The 23369-nt window shown below is 42.4% G+C and overlaps 2 protein-coding genes across 6 annotated transcripts; one reads left to right on the forward strand and one right to left on the reverse strand.

Moving 5' to 3' along the window:
- Positions 1 to 745: 745 nt before the first annotated feature.
- slbp (stem-loop histone mRNA binding protein) lies at positions 746 to 6713 on the reverse strand. The gene is made up of 8 exons (XM_010751242.3): positions 6366 to 6713; positions 5029 to 5151; positions 2655 to 2768; positions 2492 to 2563; positions 2238 to 2360; positions 1962 to 2117; positions 1747 to 1855; positions 746 to 1467 (listed from the first exon to the last, which is right to left on the reverse strand). Exons 1-8 carry the CDS (start codon positions 6422 to 6424, stop codon positions 1396 to 1398), a joined length of 828 nt encoding a protein of 275 aa, XP_010749544.1. The 5' UTR covers positions 6425 to 6713; the 3' UTR covers positions 746 to 1395.
- ccdc142 (coiled-coil domain containing 142) lies at positions 5884 to 23369 on the forward strand. 5 transcript variants are annotated; one of them, XM_027279697.1, is made up of 18 exons: positions 5884 to 6108; positions 9073 to 9149; positions 9616 to 9656; positions 10230 to 10275; positions 10615 to 10868; positions 11380 to 11592; positions 12396 to 13582; positions 14302 to 14603; positions 14979 to 15065; positions 15844 to 16002; positions 16518 to 16684; positions 17541 to 17693; positions 19137 to 19251; positions 19661 to 19838; positions 20702 to 20812; positions 21434 to 21534; positions 22403 to 22571; positions 22703 to 23369. In XM_027279697.1, exons 2-18 carry the CDS (start codon positions 9092 to 9094, stop codon positions 22809 to 22811), a joined length of 3450 nt encoding a protein of 1149 aa, XP_027135498.1. In that variant the 5' UTR covers positions 5884 to 6108; positions 9073 to 9091; the 3' UTR covers positions 22812 to 23369. The 5 variants fall into 5 exon arrangements, with proteins under 5 accessions (XP_027135498.1, XP_027135497.1, XP_027135506.1 ...); XM_027279696.1 differs by lacking the exon at positions 5884 to 6108 and adding an exon at positions 6898 to 7158; XM_027279705.1 differs by lacking the exons at positions 5884 to 6108; positions 22703 to 23369 and adding an exon at positions 6898 to 7158 and having other exon boundaries at positions 21434 to 21511; positions 22403 to 22565.

Consider the following 23369-nt stretch of genomic DNA (forward strand, 5'->3'; position numbering starts at 1 on the left):
GAATTACAGTTAAAGTATGAAGCAATATGAAGATATGAGCAGAAATGCAGACCCCAAAGGTCAAAGGTCACCAAAATTCGTGGGCCTCTCAAAGAAGTGGTCATGAGTCTGTGTTAGAAGTTTCAGGTCAAAGCATCAAACTTTTGCAGAGATATACAGAGATATGCAGAGATACTTTTGCCTCACTTCCTGTTTGGTGACGTTGCCGCTGAGTTTGATTGGCTGCTACGGGGAAACGGAAGCGAAATTTAAAAATCCACCTGATAACTTTGACGTCATAGGGTTCGTTGAACTCGTCATCCAAGGATTCTCATTTGTGAAATTTGGACCAACGGGTCCAAAGTTATGAAGCTGAATGCACTTCAAACTTTGACATGCTGGTGGCGCTAGAGTTCAATGTACGGCCTTTCTTGAGGTTGACCATAGGACTGTCCTGAAGAGTGTGCCAAGTTTAAAAACTTTTCACCTTCGCATTCTAGGGACTGCTATAGACTTCAATTGCAGCAGAAACCGATCAATAATAAGAATAGCTACAAACAGAATGGGTGCTTCGCTGCTACGCCCCCAATAATAGGAAAAGACATTCACTATCATTATTGTTATTATTATTAAACATTATTTAACGATATGATTTGTACCTTTATTGTGAAGTGTTACTAAAGTGTTTATGCATCACTTCCTGCATTTAAAAAAAAAAAAAAAAAAAAAAAAAAAAAAAAAAAAAAAAGAGTGCAAAGATCAGACATTCAAGTTTGTTTTTTATTTGAAATTCTTCACTATGAAGGAAACAGCAATAAGAAACACAATTACATCATATTAAAAAACAGCCAATGTAAAAACAAATCACAGCCAACGAGGACTGAACGGATGCTCTTCAGCACTCTAAACTATACACACACTTGAAAAAAAAATCTTGTCATTATGAATGAATAAAAGTAAAACCTTTGGCTTGCCCATCTCCTTTAAAGTACTTACTTAGAGCTCAGTCACTGCATATTGTTGCTGCAAATATAAAACAGATGTGATCGCACGTGATTGGTGTCTGCATTAACAGGCCACAGATCAGTGCAACAAGTGTTTCTGTGAACTCCAAATCCTGTTTCAACTGACTGAGTCCTGACCCAACATACAGCTGGAAACCTTGCCATAAAAGAAGACTCCCTGAGTTATTAGTGCTTAGTAAGAATGAAGAAGCCCCGATAGAAAGACAAAGAACACCAAACATGTTACAGTGTTGAACTAAGCATAGTGTAGATTTGATCAGAGCGAGTAGCTGGTACCTGAAAAGAGTCATTCTGGGTATTCTAAAGGGCAGTGAGAAGTCGAGGTGTTGCAGAGGGGAGCGTTAAGATGTATGGGAACAGGTATTTTCTTGGAGAGGGCCAACGCTGCCAGCTATGCCATATCAGGCTCCACTGTGGTGTCTGTCTTCTGTACTTTAACTGGAGTACCCAAACACTCTTCACCCTGAGCAAGAGAGCACAAACAATCAACATTTTGTAGATATGTCCCAAGAGACTGAACATTGTATCTCTCCTCTTCCCCTTTCTAATGGTTTTAAACCTCAACACTATGTCTGTTTTGGTCTGAGCTTTAGATGTGCTACAATTCTACTGAACAATATTAGAATATAATATGAATTGTCGGTCTGTAGATATGATAAGAGTACTCTGTGTGAAAAGTGTCATGAGATAACTTCTGTTAGAATCGGTTTCTATATAAAGAAAATGAAATAATCAAACTGACCTCCAGTGAAAGGCTACGTGTGGTGACAGAGGCTGGGGCATCCTGGGGGTCTGACAACGTTGGGAAGTCCAGCTCGATGTCCATTACATCATCAAGACCAAGCTCATCACTGGAGGAACAAGAGGACAAACACATGAACATGACAGTCAGCTGATCCAGACTACAGACTGTAGGACCAGTTCTTCACAGGCCTCGGGCCATTTGTGTCTTCATACATGTTATTGAGGACTTTGTCTGGGCTGCCCTCTGTTGGGGGGTCCCATGCGTGCAGTTTGACCTTCCAGAGTTTGATCTGCTGGTCCCAAGACCGTCGGCTGTACTTCCGGAACTTATTGGGAGTCTTTGGGTGAACCCCCGCCTGACGCATGTGCCTGGAAACAACAATGGGAAGAGAAAAAAGATAAAACAATGAAAACTAGTTAGTTTATTCTTCTACTTAGAAAACATGCATCTGTGTCAGAATATTTTCAGACTTTTGTGTGTGTGCCTACTTGGGGACTTCTTTGATGTATCGGTCGTAGGCCAGAGTGTTCTTCCCATAGTTTATCTGTTTCTGTCGCCGTAGCAACACAGACTCATCTGTCTCCATGTTCTCTCCCTCTCTGGAGTCACAGCTGTAGCAGACACACAGGCTTACTGTCTGTTCACACGTACACACTCATACAATAAAGTAGAGCAACAGGCTGATCTATAGCATGTCAGCCTGCTGTTAAAAGCCACACTTTAATATTCATAAGCAATATACCTCCCAGAAGAGCCAGAGGAGGTCTTTCTCTCTCTCTGGGTGACCTCGGCACCCAGTATCCTCCTCCTGTAACTGAACACACAAAACAGTGAATGTTGGCAAGTGCTTTGAATGAAACAGAGATAAAAAACAAACAATGAAACAGAAGCACCGTTGCGGTTACCGTTGCATGTCTCTGTGCACATCTCTCCTCATCTCATCATCCTCCACTTGGCTGCCCCAGTCAGCCCGTCTGGCACAGCGAGACACTGGGCCTGCATTCTCAGGAGTGGTGAAACTGAGGATACAACACACACAGCATAAACACAGTGACTGCACCAGCAGATGGAGACACACATTTTCAACAGTGGCCACCAACTTATTAACCAAGAAGCTCACAATGTGAGAACGCTGCATACCAGCCAGCGAGGCTGCACATGACTTCTCTGTTAAAGGAGCAGCGTGTCAGATTTATAACTCTGTTTTCGTTTGTGTATAATGAGCTCAACATAAGGGCCACTATGCTCTGGTTACACTGGGGTCACAGTGTTGGACTGCCATGTTTCTACAGTAAACCAGCTCAGACAAAGTGTCACTGCAGTTTAAATGGGGAGTGGCAAGGCAAGCGCTATTCAACTGTTTGTACATAGATGTCACTAAATCCTACACACTGCAAATTTCAGTTTCCTTTCTTCTTCGATCAGATTACAAAGTGAAAGCTGCTCCGCCCTCAGTGTTCTCTGAAGTGTCCTGCAGCACTGGCCTCCTCTTACAGGTGTCTTTTAAACAGCTTCACACTGTGTTCACGGTGCACACAGTGTTTTTGTACTTGGGTCCAGTCTTAAGGACTGCTATTAGACTTCATTTAAAAGACCTGCATGTGTGATCTGTAACTCAGTAACTATAGCTGAGATAAATGCAGTGAAATGAAACTCTGGTCACACTGTGTAAATACAAACTAAATGTGATGATGTACAAAACATCAAAACCTTGTGTCAAAATTGAAAATGTCACCACATATCAAATGCTGAAACTTTTTTGGAAAATGATATGGCCATTTTGAATTTAATGTCAGGAACATGTTTGAAAGAAAACTTGGACAGTGCCAACAAAAGACTGGAAAAGTTGTGAAATGCTGAAATCAAGCAGCTGCTGGAACATCTCAAAGTGAAGGCAGCAGCTTCATAACATCTGAAAAGAGGATCCAGAGAGGCAGAGTCTGTGTGAAGTGATGTTTCTAAACATAAAGCTGTGAACTAGAGATGGGCATGATTAATCGTTAATTGATCGTTAAGAATTGTGTCGATCACGTTTTATTATTATTATTTTTTTAAATCGATCAAACGTTGGTTAATTTTTTTTTAATCGATCAAACGTTGGTATTAAATAAAGGTGCTGTATAGTGTGAGCCTTGAAGCAATGCAATGTGTTTCACTGTGTGGCAGCAATGAAAACATTTTACCAACCGGGGGCGATATTAAAAAACAGCATACTCAGCTACCTGTGAGTTTCCGTAGATTTCAAAATTAATCATGAAGAGGTCACGGCGAAGTGTGGCGTGGGACCATTTTGAATTAAAAAATAACAAAGTTCACTGCAAACACTGCGAGGCCGTGTATAAGCACAACACGTCCACGACTCCAATGATGTACCACTTGAACAACGTGCATCCGACCCTGGTTAACGTCAGTGCACCCCAGGCTGGTCAAGTTAGCGTGGAGGTACCTGTGCATCCCGTCACTGTCAGTCCCCTCAGAGCGGGTGTTTTTTCGGCTGCTGGGCTGATGGTCACCAGGCTGTGCTCGCGTCTGACCCCAGAGCACGTTAACATGCTTATCTTCCTCAACAAAAATCAGTAGGCTGGTGCTGAAGTTACTGTTAGGTGTCCATCACCAATGCAGCCTGTATGTGAGTTACTAGTTATTTTTTACGAGGCTTTGGTAAGTAATTAACTGTTACGTAATCTGTCCCTGATTTTCCCCAGTCTTTCTAGACTCGGTTTTAAGTTAAGTACATTTTGACCAAAGTCATGTTTTTTAATACGTTATTGTTTAATATGATCGCCGCACCGCGTTTAACCATTGAACGTTGGGCTTAACTGCCATAAGAGTTGGACTGTTCTTCTTTTAATAAAGATTTCATTGAGGAAAAAACATTGTATTTGTATTTTTATTGCACTTTTAATATAAAAAATATAATGATTAACCGATAATTGATCGTTAATTTTCCAGATGATCGATCAAAGAAATGTATTCGAATGCCCATCCCTAATGCGAACATTTTAAAGCAACATTGAAAATGTCTGGCAACATATGAAATGTCAAATCTGACATTAAGTGTTGAGCAGCTGAAATCCCACATCAAGCTGGAATATGAAAATATTCCACTTTCAAGATGACAGCAGAGTCACAGATCCTTACAGTGTTAAAAGAAGAGCTGATGCTCAAATTGATCCTGTCCAACGTCTTCAAATCTAATTTTTATTTCATATCTTCACATCACGATATACTACAATTCAGTTCACGTCCACATATAAGTAGAAATCTACATGTTCTTACCTGGCATGTCTGTTGTCAGTGTGACTACAGTTTGTCTTATGGTGACCATCAGCTTCTCTGTTGGCCCGCAGGCTTCCATCCACACCCCTCTTCCTGCAGTGCGACCACCGAGATGGGCCAGAGCTTCAACAGGAAACAAGAACAACTTGGATTTAAATACACATGGTTAGGGTCAGTTATGGTCAGCTTCATTACAAGCATGTTGAGAGAGAACGTTTCTACCCATGTGGAACAATAAAAGGTAAATGGACTGGACTTATATCTCCTTACTATTCTTCTGACCACTCAAAGCACTTTACACTAATATCTCATTCACCCATTCACACTTCATCACTGATGGCATTAGCTGCCATGCAAGGTGCCAGCTGCTTGAGGAAGATAAGCATTGATCCACATTTCTCTGGGAGCCTCAGTACACTAAGACCTGCAGAACAGAGGAGGACGTCCTCGTACCTCCTGAGCCACAGCCACACAAAATTAAACAACACACACTAATAAGCTGCTCATGTTCATTAACTCCTGGCTCGCAGGCGTGCTTTGAAATGGAAAGGTCTCCTGGCCTCAGCCACTTTGCAAATGGTGGAATCCAAACAAAGATGGCAGCCCGTCACCTACATGTATGAGAAACTGGGTCACACCCGGGAAACGGGTTACTAACCTCTCCTGCAGTGTGGCAGGCGGAATATTATCCGTCCAGATAGTTCGACAGACACACTGGGGGTTCTGAAAATATTGCTAATATAAGCTGCAGTCTTACTTGCAGACGCTGTCCTTTGTTTAAAGAGTTTAAACCCTTCTCCCGCCACAGACTTTCTACTTCCGACTGCTCTGTCGTCTGCTGCGGTTCATCCATTCATAAACTACAAGAGCCAGTTTACAGCACGCTGCTCGAGGTAGTCTCTTTACAAATCCACAGTTGTTGTATGGGAATCTACTTCAGTCAGCACAGCGCCTGTCATTTCCCACTCCATCAGTCCTGTTAGCGCATTTAAAGAACACCCGAGTTACTTAAACACTTATCACAAATTCTATCCAGCTCTGTTGTTCCTACTCGAGGCTGTGTTTCGCCGCCTTTCTCAGGTCAGTAAGGTTTGTGAAGCCATAACGCTACAGTGTCCGGTAAGTCATAAAAACAGCCACAGCAGTATTCGTCAGCAGTACAATTGTTCTGTAGTAAGCAAAAATATATTTGGAAACAACAATGGAAAGCCAACCTGCCTGCTCGTCAGAGGGATGCAGGCACAATGGAAGCTCGTAATGACTGTTGAAGCCGTTTTTAAGCGGCTCAAAGTGCAAACCTTTAAACCTTAAACTTTAAACCTTAAACTTAAACTCACTCATTGTCGCGTTCGCTGCTGTGAGCGTCGCGCCGTCTGCTCCTGGTCCAGTCAGACATATTCTTCAGGGTGAGCTGTGTGGTTCAGTTAGTGTGTCTCTCAGGCTCGAGCTCCACAGATACCCGCCAACACAGAAAGACGCGCGACCCCAAACAATCCAACAAGTCACGTGGCCGGAAATGGCGGCTGCTAGGTGTTAGCAGTTAGCTCCCTCCTCCGGAAACAACATGGACAGTCAGACAGACTGTTTCCTGCAGCCTTCACCGCGTCATACAAGAGCTGACACGGGCCTAACCAGACCACAGACGGTGTTCCTCCAGCCAGGACCAGATGTAGACTGACGTGAGCAGTCCGAACAGCGCGCGGGCCACACGCCCCCAAAAATGATTAAGCTTCCGGGTTATTTCTGAGACTGAACATGCGCAGTGCGCAGCAGCGTCAGTCCCATCATCCCCCTGGCCTAAGAGGGTGACAGCAAACCATGGCGACACAGCACACACCGTCTGTAACAGTCCCATGATCAAACCGGACAGACCTCTGACCGTCCTGCGGTGGACTCTGCTCAGTCTGCGTCAGCCCGGCTCATCCCGAACCTGCCCGACTCTGTTTGCCATAACAACCGGGGACGCTGCCTCCTGATTGGCTGCCGTTACATCCTGTTTGTTCAGGCCTGGCTAACAGCTGCTATTTTAAAACCTTCCCTCGCGAGCACCGGATGAACAAGTCCATGTCAGAAAAGTCTGAGATGAACAAGAAGATGTTCGGCTGCCGGCGGCCGGTCCACTGAACCAGTGTGAGTTAGTTCTAGTAGAACTAGTTGTTGCTAACTGTGCTAGATGTGCTGCTACTGTCCACAATAGTTCAGTGGGATTATCAACACAGGCTTCTCATTAACACGAGACAGAGGTCCGAGGTCCAGACAGTTGTTCTGTTGTCACCAGGATAGCGCCTCATTCACAGTGTTAGTGAGGATACGAACTGTGTCATCATGTAGGAACCAGTCAGCTGTCTTCACGCGTACAAACGGCCGTGGTAGTAACAGACCTGCTGATGTTTGAATGACAGGTGACAGTGTGGACTGCAGACAGCTGGACAGCTGTGCTTTGACACTGTGTTGCAGCCTCTGAACAAGATGTTCACTTGGCAACATATACATGTATATATTGTTTTGTATACATTAATGGTCTCTACACAATGTGCAGGTTACCCATCATGCATCATGCCATGTGCACTAATGCACCACCTTGCTTTTGAACTGTGTGCTGATAACAAGTTGGATGGTCCCTCTCCTCTTAGCCTGGAGGATGCAGCATCCATGATTTCAAATGTGGAGACCACTGGACAGTTTTTTTCTCAGTCCATCTTAAATAAGCTCAGGCCCACAGAAAGGAGGCAAGACTTTCTGTATCTGCTTCATAAATGGTTTCCTATTTGCATGGTCATGTTTCAGCTGCCATTCTTGGATGTAGTGATGAAGTGTGTTCACAGACGATGGTTGGAAAGTGTTCCTCAGCCAGTAACGTGCAGTGGGTAGGCAGGATCAGCCAGAGCTAAAATCACATACAAAAAAATCTATTATGTAGAACTCAATATTAAAAACCACTGCAAAGTCAGTCAAAATGCTGCTGTCAAAAATGTATCTGATTACTGACATCAGCGGATTATAGCGCGCACACAGTTACTGCCAATTACAATTTTTCAGAGACATACATTCACCTGCATTTCTACAGGACCCAAAGACAAGAGCACAACAAGAAATCACCTGTATCTCAACAACACAGGACTTGCAGCTCTGGTGTACCTGTAAGACCAACATTATAAATACTGCTTGCTCTTGATCACATACCATTAAACCCCTACTGAAAAAGAAGGAGAGAGGTAACAAAAGCTTTGGTGTTGGTGCTTCATACAGCACCATTAGCAAGCAAGTGGGGGCACACTTTATTTGTAGATGAAATCCATGCACCTGTCCCTCTACACGAACTTGCTGTTAACTTGATTGTAGAAGACGTCCTCCTGGTTTGGCGCATTTAATTTCACACGTCTCTCCTTTTCATTGGAAATCAGCGGCAATGATGAAAGCCTGTCCTACTCAAAAATGAGAGCAGCTGTACAGGTGACATTCCTTGGATCATTTGTGAACAGTATAATCCCACCAAATCACTTGGTGACTTTGGGCTATACAAATAAAATTGATTTGATTTGATTTGAAATCAGACTGTAATCTAACCAGATATATACCTTTGGACTTACTCTTTGGAAAGTCCTCACACTTTTTTGTCCCTTCCTTTGGATTGAATCCTTTAGTTCAGGGGTTGAGAATCCATCTTCTCTAGCCGAAATCACTGCACAGCAGTGACAACAGCATCGCAAGACCCTGGGTCATATTATTCTTCACAGGCCTTCACTGTGTGGGGGACCCCTCCTCATCTTGACAAAGACTCCGCCTCTCTGGATCCTCTTTTTAGAACCAGTCATGTTACTAACCTGTTGCCAGTTGACCTCATTCACTGTGAGATGTTTCACCAGCTGTTTGCTTTCAGCATTTCACAACTTTTCCAGTCTGGCATTAAATTCAAAATGGGTATATCATTTTCCAAAACCATTATTATAGGACAGGATGTCCAGCGGTGTAATTTAGCTGAGTTAGAAATGAGACAATATCAGGAACATGGAACAGTAAAAGTTAAATGTCGTGTCTTCACAGCTTTGCTGCATTGTGTGGGATGGATCCCAACAGCCCAGACATACTGAGAGATCCTGGAGGGCCTGGTCTGACAGCAGGTGATGCGTGCGTACACACACACACACACACACACACACACAGTCTTTACCTCACATGTGTGAATGAAATGATGCTTTAGTGCAGTACAGTATGAGGCTGATGTTGGTGAGGTGCTGCAAAGAAGAGACACATTCTTTATCATTCAGGAGAGATGCACTGAGTCTCCATCCTTGAACAGGACTTTACTTGTTGCATTTCATTACCTTCATGATTCTTTAGGAGCCGTGGAAAATACCACAAGAGCCAGTCTCTGTCTTCTAAAAGCTTCCAGGCCCCTGTGCTGTGCTTAGCAGTGGAAACTGTCCATGAGTCAAGAACACACACACACACACACACACACACACACACACACACACTCTATCTCTGCAGAGAAAGAGAAATGCTGAAAAGTACTCAGCATGAATCCATCCAGTAGTGACAGTGTGATGTTGTCTGCTGACTGTGGCTTTGGTTTGTTTCTTCCAGACTGTGACAGCTCTGAATCGTTGATTCCAGAAAAGGAGCAGGTCGGTGTGTTTTCATATTTTACTCTTTATTACCGTTAACACATCATTGGTTGCCATGTTTACAATAATTGTAGTTATTGAAGAAGCTTAACGTTGCACTAATCATTTATTTAACACTATGTGTAAAGTAAAAGCGGTTCTTTGTATTAATCAAGCCTCAGTCTGCACCTCGGCTAAGCTTTTTAACGTTGTGCTGCTCTTTGTTGCACAGACCAGCAGCAAGCAGCTGGTTGCAGAGAGAAAGCTCTGATAAATCTGTACCAAACAGCACACACACTAAAACTGTGTTTCCACTGCATGGCACGGCACGGCTCAGCTCGCTTTTAATACCAGGTACTTTTGTCTACATACAAAAAGTAGCCGCTGAATGGGCAGGATTCTTAGCTGATTGTCATCATCAGCTGCACCATGCAGTGGAAACGTGGCTTAGTGAAGTTAGTTTCCTATAATACAGAATTATATAGAGGAAGAGGATTTATCTTGTGTCAGCTGTATATGAAAGGAAGGAAACATGTTGAAGAACTAAACTACTGCTCAATTATAGTTTTGTAAATGTTCCTGTTTGTCTTTCAGCTGAGGTGCAGGTCCTGCTCGGTGACAGAGGATCTGCCCACTGATGGTACTGTGTGTACATGTGACAGCAACAGATAGAGGACAGCACTGCAGCATGCAGCTGAAAAGAACTTTCTCTTTAGGGCTGTGTCACCACCACATACAATTCATTACAATTACAACAGCGAGAAGCTCAAAAAGCTACGCTATTTATTATGCATATGCTTTATTATGTCACACTTCCTCTTTTTAAATGCTGATTTCTGCCCAATAAAAAGATTCTGTCCCCTCATGGTGCATCCTCTTTTAAATGAAGCTAAATATTGCTCATCATCTTCTTTTAGTCTTTTCAGCATGCTGAAAGTCTTGTTTACACCATGCTAATATTGAATGCGTGCCTTTCCAGGTCCCTCGTCACAGAGGTCCATCTCCCGTTCCTTGCAGCGAGCTGAGGTTTTACTGAGAAGCACCTTTAATCCCAGCCTGAAGTGGCTGTTCCATGGCCGCAGCGAAGATGAGGAAGAGGAGGAGCAAAACTTTGTAGTCGCTCACAACCTGGCATCTCGGTCCTCTGCTCGTCTCCTGCGTCTGCAACAAGCTCTCCTGACCGTGGCCCCACAGTGGCAGCTGGTCGGTGGGGCTCAGATGGGATCTCCCCAGGTGAGCTGAGTTCAACAGGTGTAAAGAAGCAAGAGGAGAGAGGGAAACTGTTGAAAAGGAAGAACGGCATCAGCATGAGGAGGCACTGTGCTGCTGCTCTTGATGATTTAGCCTTTATCATTACTGCTCTTCACTTCCTTACTGTGACATGTGTATTTAATGTATAGGCTAAACAGTGCAGTCATGTAATGCATATATACATCAGATGATTTATATCTATATAATCATTTTAGCATGTAGTGTATGTATTTTTGTTTTTATTTGTGTAACATGACATAAAATGTGAACCAGGCAGAACATACAAAGACTATAGCAATTCTGGACTGTCAGCAGAACGAACTGTGTGAATGAAAAAAGGAGCAACACCTATAACAATGATATGAATGAATAAGTATGACTCTATATGTAGGTGTTTCAAAAAAGAACTCTTGATAAATGAAACACAGTCAGGGAGGAGAAGCAGTGTCATAATGAGTCCACAGCCTCTCTCCACTTTCTCCCCCTTCTTCAGGTCTCTGTTAAATGCCTCCCAGCAGAGGGCGGTGTTCTCCTCCTGCCCTCCTCCTCCTCCCTGCAGAAGAACTACAGAGCTCTGTGGAGGCTTCTGGAGCAGCGATCCCTGCTGATCTTCATTCATGAGTACACCAGGAGGGCTCGCATAGCAGCAGCATACATATCCAGAGTTCGCCACCTGCTGGAGAAATCACGCCTGACACTCAACCAGGTTAGGACAAACAGCTTCTGTAAGCAACCTCTGTTACAGCAACAAATCCTGACTTATTTATAATAGAGCAATGATGTTTAAAAATGTCTATTTATTACAGTTACATTACACATTGCATAAATGTATGTTACACTCACTATGATCAGATGATCAGAATTTAATTTCTGTAGTGATATCAAAAGTGATATTTTTTTAAAGATATTTTTTGGGCCTTTTTCAAGCTTTATTTGACAGAGACAGCTGAAGAGGGATAGGAATGTGGAGAGTGACAGGGGAATGACATGCAGCAAAGAGCCACGGGTTGGATTCAAACCCGGGCCGCTGCAGCAATGACTGAGCCTTTGTACATGTGGCAGATGCTCTACCAACTGAGCTAAACAACACCCCATTTATTATAATATGCATGATTCTGAACATTTTGCTCTGAGGCTAGTTATTTTGTATCATCACGGACTAGGAATTGGTTATATAGGCTACTACAGAAATGATGCTTACATTTAGAAGTGGATGAGTGAGTGTTTGTCTACAGATTTCTGTCAGCAGTTAGAGGGAAATAACAGTTTGTCAGCAGGCTGATGGAGCTCAGTGATACAACATTTCTAGATAAACTGTGATGAGGGGAGGTGACTGGTACAGGGACAGCCCATACAGTTCATTCTTTTTCATTTACCCTACCTTTACAGCTGCTTCATCCATACCATTGCTTGGTCTCTGCCAGCACATACCATCTTGAACTAGAGCTCAATGTACTGTATGTTTGGTATTCTAATCTTTTCGACTCTCATCTCTTTGGTCCTTTCCAGGCCCCGTCCAACTGGTCTTCACTGAGGGTTGGCCTTGGCTCACTGAGCCAGGAGCTCCGGATCCATCTTAACCACTGGTCTTGCCTGTTCTCCAAAGTCCAGTCTGACCAGTATCTGAGGCCTGCTCTGGTCCGGCACACCAAGCTGCTGGTGGAAATCAAACAGACTCTAGACTTACTTGGTCTGCAGGCGCTGGTTTTGATGGAAAGTTATGTTTATGTGGTCCTGTCTGCTGTAGCCCGGACTAAATTAGAGTCTGTACCAAGAGAAGTCCTGGAGGATGTTTTAGCTGGAACAGACCTGTATAACCAGGCAGTGTGGGAAAGAGCACAGCATAGCTCCACCCAGCTGAGGACCACAGTGTTACAGCTGGCACATTATTCCACACTGGACTGTAGTCTGACAAACAGGAGAGGGCATTGCATTGCAGCCTTCTCAGTCAAAGAGCTGATGATGATCTTAGCTCTGCATCATGCAGACAGGGCAGCCAAACAGCTGCACTGCTGGGCCTCTGACCTCAGCTGTCACTGTCAGGTCCACACCAACCACAAGGCGTTCACATGTTCTGATAGTTCTCAGGCTGGGACTGCTACTCTGAGATCTGAGTGGACCTGGGATCAACTGCAGCATACCTACCTCATGTACTCTCCTCTGTTTTCTACTAATCATCTCCTCCCTTTGCAGTCATCTTCTGGAACAGAGAGTTCTAACCAAGACCAAAGCAGTCTGTGCCAAACGTGCATATCCCACACTGGTCTAGTCCAGAGCAGTGTGGAACCTTTAGTCTCGGTCCAACCAAATCTAGAAAGACAGACCAGTGTAGAAAACTGTAAACTGTTGCAGACTCTTTCCCCTCCTTTGTCCACCTTTCAGCATCTCTCAGCCCAGCCTCTGTCAGGGGTTTGCCAACAGGCCTTCCTCAGTTCCTCAGTAGAACTTCTTTTTCAGCTGCTAGTTTCCTCTAGTGACCTGCTGGCTCCACATACACCTAAACCAGTGGCACCAACCGAACAACTGCTAACTGATGTGTCATCACCAAATGGAAAGCGTGACACAATGACTTCACCTGTTACAATCATAAATACAGCTGGTTCAGTGGAATTGAATAGACTGAGTACAGAACAGAACAAAGAGCAACACGTGGAGGGAACTCAGCAGGAATGGAGAGAAGTGGAAGCCACCGCCAGGTACTGTCGACATCAACCAGCCACTTTGTTAGACATGCTTGTTGTTAGGCAAACTGCCTCAGACCGCCTTTGTGAAGACAGACAGCATGTTTGTAACGGATAATTACATCCACTTCATTTTTCATGTAAACAGTGCAACACCATTAATGTCTGATGTCCATCCACACACAGCCCATTATACACTGCTGTAGTATCAACACAACATCATCCCTGTTTGGATTCTACTCTATCTGCTCTTTCAGAGAATAGACAGAATAGATTTTGGCTGTTCTGGGCTTCTTAGTTGCAGATTATAACAAAGAGACCTGACGAGAGAAAACAAAAAAAGAGATTTGGTGCTGTGTTCCACACAAAGAACCAGAGCTCTTTCTTTTTTTGTTTTCTCTTGTTAGATCGTCTTCTCATCATATTGTTGTGTTTTGGCTTAACCAGCCACCAGCTGGGTCCAGCCTCACAAGGTTCTAAATGTGTGGTGTGTCTTTGAGACTGTGAGGCAGAAGGTCTGAATCTATTCCTGTTTTCAAATGTTTTCTCTGACACAAACACGTGCTGGGTGATGAAACACTGAACCAAGCAGTTCAGGTTCACTGTATATGTTGGTAAATACTCAGTGATGTGGCCAAATATGTTCTATTACTGGTGAGTTCAGCTTGTTTTTGGTGATCACGCTCCCAGATATACAGTCCTTGTGTGATAACTGTACTACTTTTGTCCTTCAGCTCTGGCTGTCAGCGGGATGGAGACCCAGAGAGAGAGGAGACTGTGAGAGCAGAACAGACAGCAGTGCAGCCAGACTGTCATCATTGGCCTCACTCTGTGCAGTGGTTGGACCTTGGGCAGTCACTAGTGTATGCTGACCTGTTTGGACAGTACCGCACCCTGCTGTGGACTCTCTGCAGCAAGGCTCTGTGGCTGCAGCTGCATGTTCCACAGGCAGGAAACAGTGCAGGAAGCATCAACCTCCAAGACAGCCACACGAGGTTCCAGATCCTGCACAGGATCAGTCAAGCTTCAAACACAGGTAAGAAGATGATGTCTTTCATTCATTATTTGTTCAGGTGATTACTTTCTTTGCACCATGTACACTCCGGTGTTCTGAGATGTAGTTTTATACTCAAAGATCTGAGTTCTTTGAATGCTTTTAAATCCATATTCACAGACTTAGAGACTGAATCATAGGAGTGTCGTTATTTTAACTGATGTTGTTGAATTCATGACTTGTACTGTATTTTTATTTTTTTTCTAGATTGCTATATGTAGTAATATTTTTGAATGGTTCTGTACAATAGACTGCATATTAACGTCACATCTGATTCAAGTCTTTAGGCTTAAAATGACTTGTTTCTCAGAGATGAGTGACTCATGACTCGCTGAATTTTCTGACTGTTTGTTGCAGATCTGGTTCCAAAGGAGTCCAGGACCATGCTGGAGGACTTCAGTCTGTGTCTGTTCACCATTACAGCACATGCTCAGTGGGACCAAGGCTAGTACACACACACACACACACACACACACACACACAGAAAAAGAAATGGTCTCAGTGATTGATTGTGGCATTAGTTGGGCTGGCTTTAGTATTTGAATGTGTTCCATGCATGTTTTGTATTTGATGATGTGTTGGATAATTAATTATGATTAGATTAAATCACAAGCAGTAAACTGAAGATCATTTTCATGAAATAAACCTTCTAAAACAAGTTGGGATGCTTTACTCTAACTTCAGCTCAGAAGAACAGTTTGAAATGTTGACTAATATCCTTTTATACAGTCATGTGGGTTTTTAATGTCGCGCTGCCTGAGATGTGTAGGTGCATCTTTAATGATATTCTGGATTGTGGATGTTGAAATCTATAAATTCAAACGTTGTTCTCAAGATGTTGACTATATAGTTTTTGTGGTGGTGGTGAAACTCGCCCCATTCATATCCAGTCATGACACTATCACCTGTTAGGAGATGAGGTCAGGTGTTTGTTCAGCATTCTAAACTTTCAGTTTTTTATTGATCCTGTCCCAATTTTTTGGACCATGTTGCGGCAAACAAAAATGATAAAGTTCACCAGTCTGTACATTAAATATCTTGTTCAGAAATGAATTTAATAGAAGTGAAAATCAGCATTTCGATTTTATTTCTTTTCAACTATTTTGGAAATCAGGGCTGTAGATAAAAAAAAAAACTTTTTCAGTCTCTCTGTTGTATTATTTTGAAAAGCTGTCTCTCTCACACTGCATGTCTTACTTTCCTCCTGCCTGTCTTTCTTCAGTGCTGTGCAGAAGCTTAGGTTCAGCTCTGAAAGATAAGTGTCTCACTGATATAAATCAACGCAGAGGTGTGATGACCAGAGGTGTGATGTCAGTGACCATGGAACACTTTGTCCTGCTGTCCTCTCTGTGCTGCCTTCACTCAGACAGCAGGGCCTCAGGTAAAAACACCAAGTTCCCTCCAGTCATTCAGTCCCATCAGCAGCACATCTCATGCATCCTATCAGTTTATTAAAGCCCTTAAGAAAAATTGGGATTTGTGATCAAAAAGTCACTGAGACAGCATCATCACCACTCCACCGCTCCACTTCATGTGGTGTGAGAAGTCAGTGACCATGCACGAAGCTACTGCACTCATATATTCACACTGGAGCTGAACACAGGATAGTTTGTCTGTGGGAGCTGGATCTGGATTCACGACAGACACTCAAGAGTGGATTTAAATTGTGAAAATGAGGACTGACTAGCTGACCCATAAATATTGATATATCTACTGAATGTAGTTCTGACTTTTGGAGCTCTGGCAAATTATCATAAACAGAAGGGAATGTGTCCATAATCTGAACCCTGAATTCAGATGATTGATGATGATGATGATGATGATGGTGATGATGATGTAGTAATGTTTCTCTCTCTCTCTCTCTCTCTCTCTCTCTCTCTCTCTCTACCCTCTCAGGTTCTTGTAGCCCCTTCTCCTCCAGGCTTGCTCTGCAGAGAAACACTGTTAGCTTAGCATTAGCTACAGTACAGCTATCTGCCATGTGGGTCATGTCCAAGTCCCATGAGTTCCTCTCTTCTTGGAGCCTCCAAAAGTTCCTGCTCATCACACAAGGAGACCTTAAAGTTGGTGACTCATCAAAACAACTTACATGAAAGACCACATCACTTTTATATGTTTTAGTCGACGGAGGTGAAATAATTCGACTCCAGAAGAAGCCTGTTGATCTTGATCAGAGATGGATAGATGTACAGTTTTCACACCACTCTGTCTGCACGTGTCTGAGGCACATGCTGCTTTTTTCTTGGTGCAAACAGAGTTATTTATTAAATGAAATCTGAATGAATTACACGAAAGGAGGTGATGTACTATGAGGGAAACAAAGGGAGAACAACTGCTGTTCAAAAAAACAAATCTAACAAAAAAGAGAAGTCTCTGAAAAGTCTATGCTAATCTTAAACGAGAAAGAAACACCTCACTAGTTAAACTATTTTCTAATAACAAATATTTCTAATAACAGAAACTAGTTGATGTGTGAATCAGTAACTTAAACTAAGCCCAGTCTCTATGTAGCAACAAAAACCTCAACCAACAGACAGTCAACATTCACAAGCTTATTTCAGATTAAAACGAGGTGAGCCCAACACAATAACCACGAGCCACCTCCACTCAGGCAGTTCTGGTTTAAATAGTCCTCTTCAGATTGGGTCTCGTGGATTGGACACTCGTGCCAGGTGATGCTGCAATCAGGGCCGGATTGAAAATGTATTATTATTTATCTGAAGCATTATTAAATATAATGAATTCGCCCTATTAACAATGAATGTGTGTATGAAAGCCTGATAGGTGTGATAGAGCTCTGTTGGTGTGTAAAAAATGTTCATCACAGTCAGCTCATTCACAGTTGTTTTGTCCATTAAAAGAAGCCAGCATCTGTCTGATGAAGTGTGTTTGTGATGTGTTCTTTCTCTGTCTCTGCAGGTACTGACAGAGTCATTAGAGGAGTTGCTTCATCAGACAAAGTCACTGATGATGAATTCAGACAGTGACCATCATTCCACTCTTCATAACCACAACCAGGTTCTACTGAGGCAGCAACTTAAATCACTTGAGGGCGCTGTATCCAAGCTGCAGGTGACCTTTGTGATTTTTTCTAAAACTCTCACAAAACATCTGAAAGCTGACCCCTCTTCATTTACTTCTTGCACAGCAGTGGAATGTGTGCTTTTGTTTCCACACAGCTGATCAGAGTCACACATATTATACTTGCTTCAAATGCAAAGCATCAAAGTCAACTGACAAACAGATTCTGTTGACGGGTTTCCAGTTCAATATAATTTGGTTTGGAGAGAGTGGTGAGGAAAAACTTCCTCTAGGAGGCAAAAACCTCGAACAGAACCTCGTGGTGGATGGATGGCCCTCCATGCTGTGTACTTAGATAATCCTCCTGGACCTGAAAACCTCCATTTATAATTGCCAATGCAGCCTTCATCATCACTGACCAGGAAAGATGCTGATGATTCACACAGAACTAATATTATCACATGATCGTGTTTGGTAAAATGTTTTACTTTACAAATTATGGACCTGACATAACATCACAGATGACCACAGCAAATTATTACTAATAACTAGAGATCAACAGGTAATGCTAGTTCCATATGAAGAGGACTAAAGCGACCAGTAAAGGCACATCAATGTATAAATAGAAATCCCAATATTAAACAATAAAACAATCAATTCAGCTTATCATTCAGTGAACCAAGTAGTCTACAATGAGCTAGAAATCTGTAATACATTTATATGATCTGACACCAAGACTTTAGAATAGTGCATGAATGAAAACACTGAGATGTTTTCTCTTTCCTTCATCCTGACGGCATGGTGGAAGATGATGTCATGTGTAGAGGCTTCTTAGACCAGTGTAGAAGGCTGAGTCATTAAATTCATTAAACAGACAACTTCACTTTGGCCTCATGCCCTTGTATTTATGATTATATTTATTATATTTGTTGGTTCATAGACTTTTGACTGTCTAACTGTCTAGTTACACCTTCATCCTCCACAAGGACTCCTTTCTCTGCTTTCACTTGTCTTGTATATAAATGACAGTCACGCCCGTTATAAAGTCGTGTATGTTCTCAGGTTTGCAGATGACTCTGTAATCATCTGTTTTTATGCAGTGATCAAGAATCAAGGAGGATTTGTCACTGAATGTGTCAAAGATAAAACAAAAGTGTGCCGTGCGTTCCACTTGTATAAAGTCAGAAGTACACATGAATCTGTTGAACACCCGGCACTATGTAGTGACTTTCATTTTATTCTTAACAGATACAGAAGTCTTTTATCTCAGCAGCTGCTGGCTATAGAAACAGGATGTGATGTGTGTTTTTCAGCGAGACACTTATCTTTCAGTGATAATGACCTAATACCTGTCTACTTCTGTTTATTTGTGTATGTCTGTATGTATATATTATATGGATTGTCTTTTTTTTTAAATTGTTGTATTGTATTTAAATGTTTGCAGTCAGGACTCTGCTCTGACCCTGATGCCTCTGCTCTGTCATTATCAATCAGACCTTCTCTGCTCTGATGCTAAAGACCTTCTCCAGTGACTGCAAGAGGATGTCAGGAGAGATCTTTGAACAGACCATGCCTTCTGGTGTACACTGGAGACCGAGCCTCAGGACAAGTACTGACTGTTTTTATTGGGCAGTCTATGACATGCACTCAGATCTGCTGTTCCCTTGCAAAGGATTAAACTTGTGACTACTGATAGGTCAAGTTGTAACTAAAGAATACAGAGATGCTGTCTTGATTGCTTTGGAACACCAGTGCAGGGTTGACCCATTCCTCATTTTAGACATTATCAGAAGAAATTGGCTATCAAGCCACTGGGGCCAGCCTTGGTAGTCTAGCCTAAGCAGATACGATTTAGATGTAAAGCTGGATCAGCTGCAGAGTAGGTCAGGGTTTGAGAACAGTGCAGCTTGCAACACAGGCCACCATGAATCTACTGTATGGCATAATGATAGACTCACCCAACCCTGGATACATTTCTCTGTGGATTGATAATGGTGTATTTATGTGTTTGTTCACAGGTTTTCCCACCAGTCCCAGTGAGTATGCATCTCTGGCAGCTCAGACTGTCATTGGTCAGGTTTTAGAGGGTGTAGCACCACTGTCTGATGATGCCCGTGTCCAAGCACTAAGTATAACGATGACAGCTTTCATGGAGGCATGGATGGAACACATCCTGAAACATAGGATTAAATTCAGGTATGTATTGGTCATACATCATACATTGATGTCTACTACAATGTTATCCACCCCAAACTGATGACACAGCTCCCCATGAAACAGGAAGCAGAGTTCTGTTGTATTAAATCTGATCCAGTTTCACCAAATCACTGAATAGAATTGTAAACTTGTACTTTTGTACAGTAATCAGTGAGTCCCGGACATAAATGACTGTAGCAACCTTCACAATCACTCATAGACCATATCAAAAAGGAAGCACTCCACTTCAGCAGCAGCAGAACAGATAAAGCGTTTCATTAGATGTAAAATTAGTACATGGCCCTGAGTGCAGGATGAGTCATCAACAACTTTTTATCATTTATCAGGAAATGACAAACTCTGAAATACCATGAAGAATACCTTGAAAATACTATTCATCAGTGTTGGTCCAGATAGTGGAGGATAGAGGACAGGTGAAAAATACTTTAACATCCCGTCATAGGGATTTTAAAACAGATTAAGGATTCTACAAAATCTGCAGCCCTGTACGAATGGTTAGTGCGCATACCCCAAAAACACAACATCCAACATCAACATCCAACATCCAGTATCAACATCCAGCATCAACATCCAACATCAACATCCAACATCAACATCCAGCACCAACATCCAGCACCAACATCCAACATCAACATCCAACATCCAGTATCAACATCCAACATCAACATCCAACATCAACACCCAACATCCAGCATCGACATCCCACAACAAAATCCAACATCCAGCGTTGTGTGTGTGTGTGTGTGTGTGTGTGTGTGTGTGTGTGTGTGTTAAATTGGGCACATACTGCTGATATATTCTTGACTCAGATCTCTGAGCAGTGTTGTGTTGTTCCTCCTTAGTGTGCAGGGAGCTCTCCAGCTGAAGCAGGACTTTGATTCTATCAAAGAGTTGATCCAGTCAGACAAATACGGTCTGTCAGCTGAACTCCACCAACGACTGCTCAGCCTCCGGTACCACAGTCTGTTACATCCTACCTTTGAACTACTCATAGCAAACTTCACATTAATATTCATCATAATGTATTGGGTGTCTGTGTTATTGGCAATTGAGCTATAAGAAAATTACATTATTATAATAATAGGATGAAATGGAAATAACTAACCTAGCGATAACCAACATGCAATGCAAAGTGCATTCTAGAAATAACCACATTGCATTGTGGCTGTTATGACTGAACAATGATTATTCCAAGAGACTTTTTGAGACTTGTGAAGATCTCTGGCCCACACACACTAAACAATATTAAAAGACAGAGTAACTGAGTACTTTGAGTTTATACTTTGAGTTTATAGTACTTTTTAGTTTATTGACTAAATGCTTTTGCACATTTCTTTTTGTAGGTTTGTCAAATGGTAATTTCTGCTTTTACATAAGCAGTTTATTATCGGAGTAATTGTACTTTTATTTGAGTAAAGATTGAGTATGGAGCTTTGCTCTCCTGCTACAGACACACTGTTTTGTTACTGTTTGTTACTTCCACCCCTGTTAATACGTAAAAGCCAAGGTAAGGTCCTATACCTGTGGTGATCCTTTTCCAAACCACCTTTGGTAATCCTTCTCTCCGTCTGCAGGGTTTTTCAGCAAGTGGACTCAGCAGTGGTGTGTCTGCTCCAGCAGCCACAAGCCAAACCATACCTACATTCCAGAAGGTGGGAGTCTTTCACACATTGCTGTGAGTATCACACCAGTCAGTGAAAAAAAACATAATTCAATTCAGTTTTATTTCTATAGCACCAAACCATAACAGGTTATTTCACGGCACTTTCCATACAGAGCAGATCTAGACCGTGCTCCTTATAATATTATTTACAGAGACCAACAATTCCACCATGAGCAAGCAGTGAAAACTTCCTTTATGAGGCAGAAACTCCGGAGATTATGTTAGTAACAGAAGAAGAGAAGAGCTCAGTGCATAATTTGAAGTCCCCCGGCAGTCTAATCCTATGGCAGCATAACTAAGGGATGACCTGAGCCAGCCCTAACTATAAGCTTTATCAAAAAGGAAAGTCTTAAGTCTACTCTTAAAAGTGTTGACCGTTTCTGCCTCCCGAACCCAGAATGGTAGTTTGTTCCACAGAAGAGGAGCCTGATAGCTGAAAGCTCTGGCTCCCAATCTACTTTTGGAAACTATAGAAACCACAAGGAACCCAGCGTCCTGAGAGCGCAGTGTTCTAGAGGGGTAGTAAGGTACTGTGAGTTCAGTGTATGAATGTGTGTGTCAATGGGTGGGACAAGTAAAGAGCTTTGAGAGGTCAGTAGACCAGAAAGGTACCTTAACCTGTCCATTTAATATCTGACATCCAATGAAATCACATAATTTCTCTTCATACTGCTCATTGTCATTATTTTGTTTTTGTCCTGTGAAAGCCAGTGACAGTGTTCTGTGGATTGGAACTGGAAAGGCGAATAGATGATGTGAATGATCAGATGTGATTTTCATGGCCAGGACCTGCTGAAGCAATGATATGACCATGAATAAACTGCACTTTCCAAGTTTGGACACATTCTGGACTCTGTGATCTATGTGTGTGACTCTTCAGGTCCAGCCAACAGAAGCAGAGATAGCATTGATGCTGTGGTGGGGAACAGTATAACCAACCTGAGGTGTATGGAAGGTGAGGACTTGACTCCGTCTCATCCCTCAGTTGTGACCACTGACCTCTCTCCTGTGGACCAATCCAACCCTAGAGAGCCTTACCTCGCTCCAAGGTACATTGTTACACAGTGATGATAATGGATAATGGGCCTCTTAAAGGACATCATATGGCTCTGTTATTAGTGTGTTTTGTGGGTCGAAAGTTGGGAAAAGCTGTTGTGATGTCTTTGTTTTGTTGTCCCAGTCTAGCTCTGGGTTCTGCTCAGCAGGACTGGTTGGACCTGAGGATCCACAGCAGCACTCGTCGTTGGAGGCTGCCAGGACTGCAGTGTCTTTCCAAGTCTGAACCCTGAACACACAGACCTGAGACCCAGAGAACTAACAAACTCGTGAATCACACCAACTCACACTCTTTGTGTCAACAAACTGTTTAAAGAAAACATTCAGTGAAAACCATAAAAATCTAGTTTCGACTTTAAATGTGTGATATGTTACTTTGAAAGATGTCAAACTTATTCATTAATTCATTTTATATTTTTAATAATTAACAAAAAAAAATTTTGTAACTCAGTGAGCATATTTTAATATTTGTGAATAAAATGTATTTTTTTTTGTATTTCGTCATCATGGGTTCATGTTTGACTGGGGGGGGGGCACAGATGCATAGCAGCAGCAACATAATAAGTAACTACAACCTTTGTTGGAGATATGGCAGCAGTAATGATAAGAATAATAAGAATAATAATAAAAATTATATAAGAAGTGAACGTCGTGCAGCAGCCACAATCCATGTGAAGTTAGTAACATCACAGTTAGTGTTCGCTTCACCTCACAGACCCAGAAGCTCTATCTGTCAATCTGTCTGTCTGTGCAGTGTCAAGAGGTATTTTCACACTAAGTTGTAAAATTAA

The sequence above is a fragment of the Larimichthys crocea genome, chromosome I (assembly GCF_000972845.2).
Source record: "Larimichthys crocea isolate SSNF chromosome I, L_crocea_2.0, whole genome shotgun sequence".
Lineage (NCBI taxonomy): Eukaryota > Metazoa > Chordata > Actinopteri > Sciaenidae > Larimichthys > Larimichthys crocea.

Coding starts and splice junctions, on each gene's coding strand:
- ccdc142 (XM_027279697.1), top strand. CDS start 9,092: ATGGATCCCAACAGCCCAGACATACTGAGAGATCCTGGAGGGCCTGGT. Junction 11,593..12,395: donor CACGCCTGACACTCAACCAG/GTTAGGACAAAC, acceptor GGTCCTTTCCAG/GCCCCGTCCAACTGGTCTTC. Junction 13,583..14,301: donor GAAGTGGAAGCCACCGCCAG/GTACTGTCGACA, acceptor TTTGTCCTTCAG/CTCTGGCTGTCAGCGGGATG.
- slbp (XM_010751242.3), bottom strand. CDS start 6,424: ATGTCTGACTGGACCAGGAGCAGACGGCGCGACGCTCACAGCAGCGAA. Junction 2,118..2,237: donor TACATCAAAGAAGTCCCCAA/GTAGGCACACAC, acceptor TGTTGTTTCCAG/GCACATGCGTCAGGCGGGGG. Junction 1,856..1,961: donor GACAAAGTCCTCAATAACAT/GTATGAAGACAC, acceptor TTGTTCCTCCAG/TGATGAGCTTGGTCTTGATG.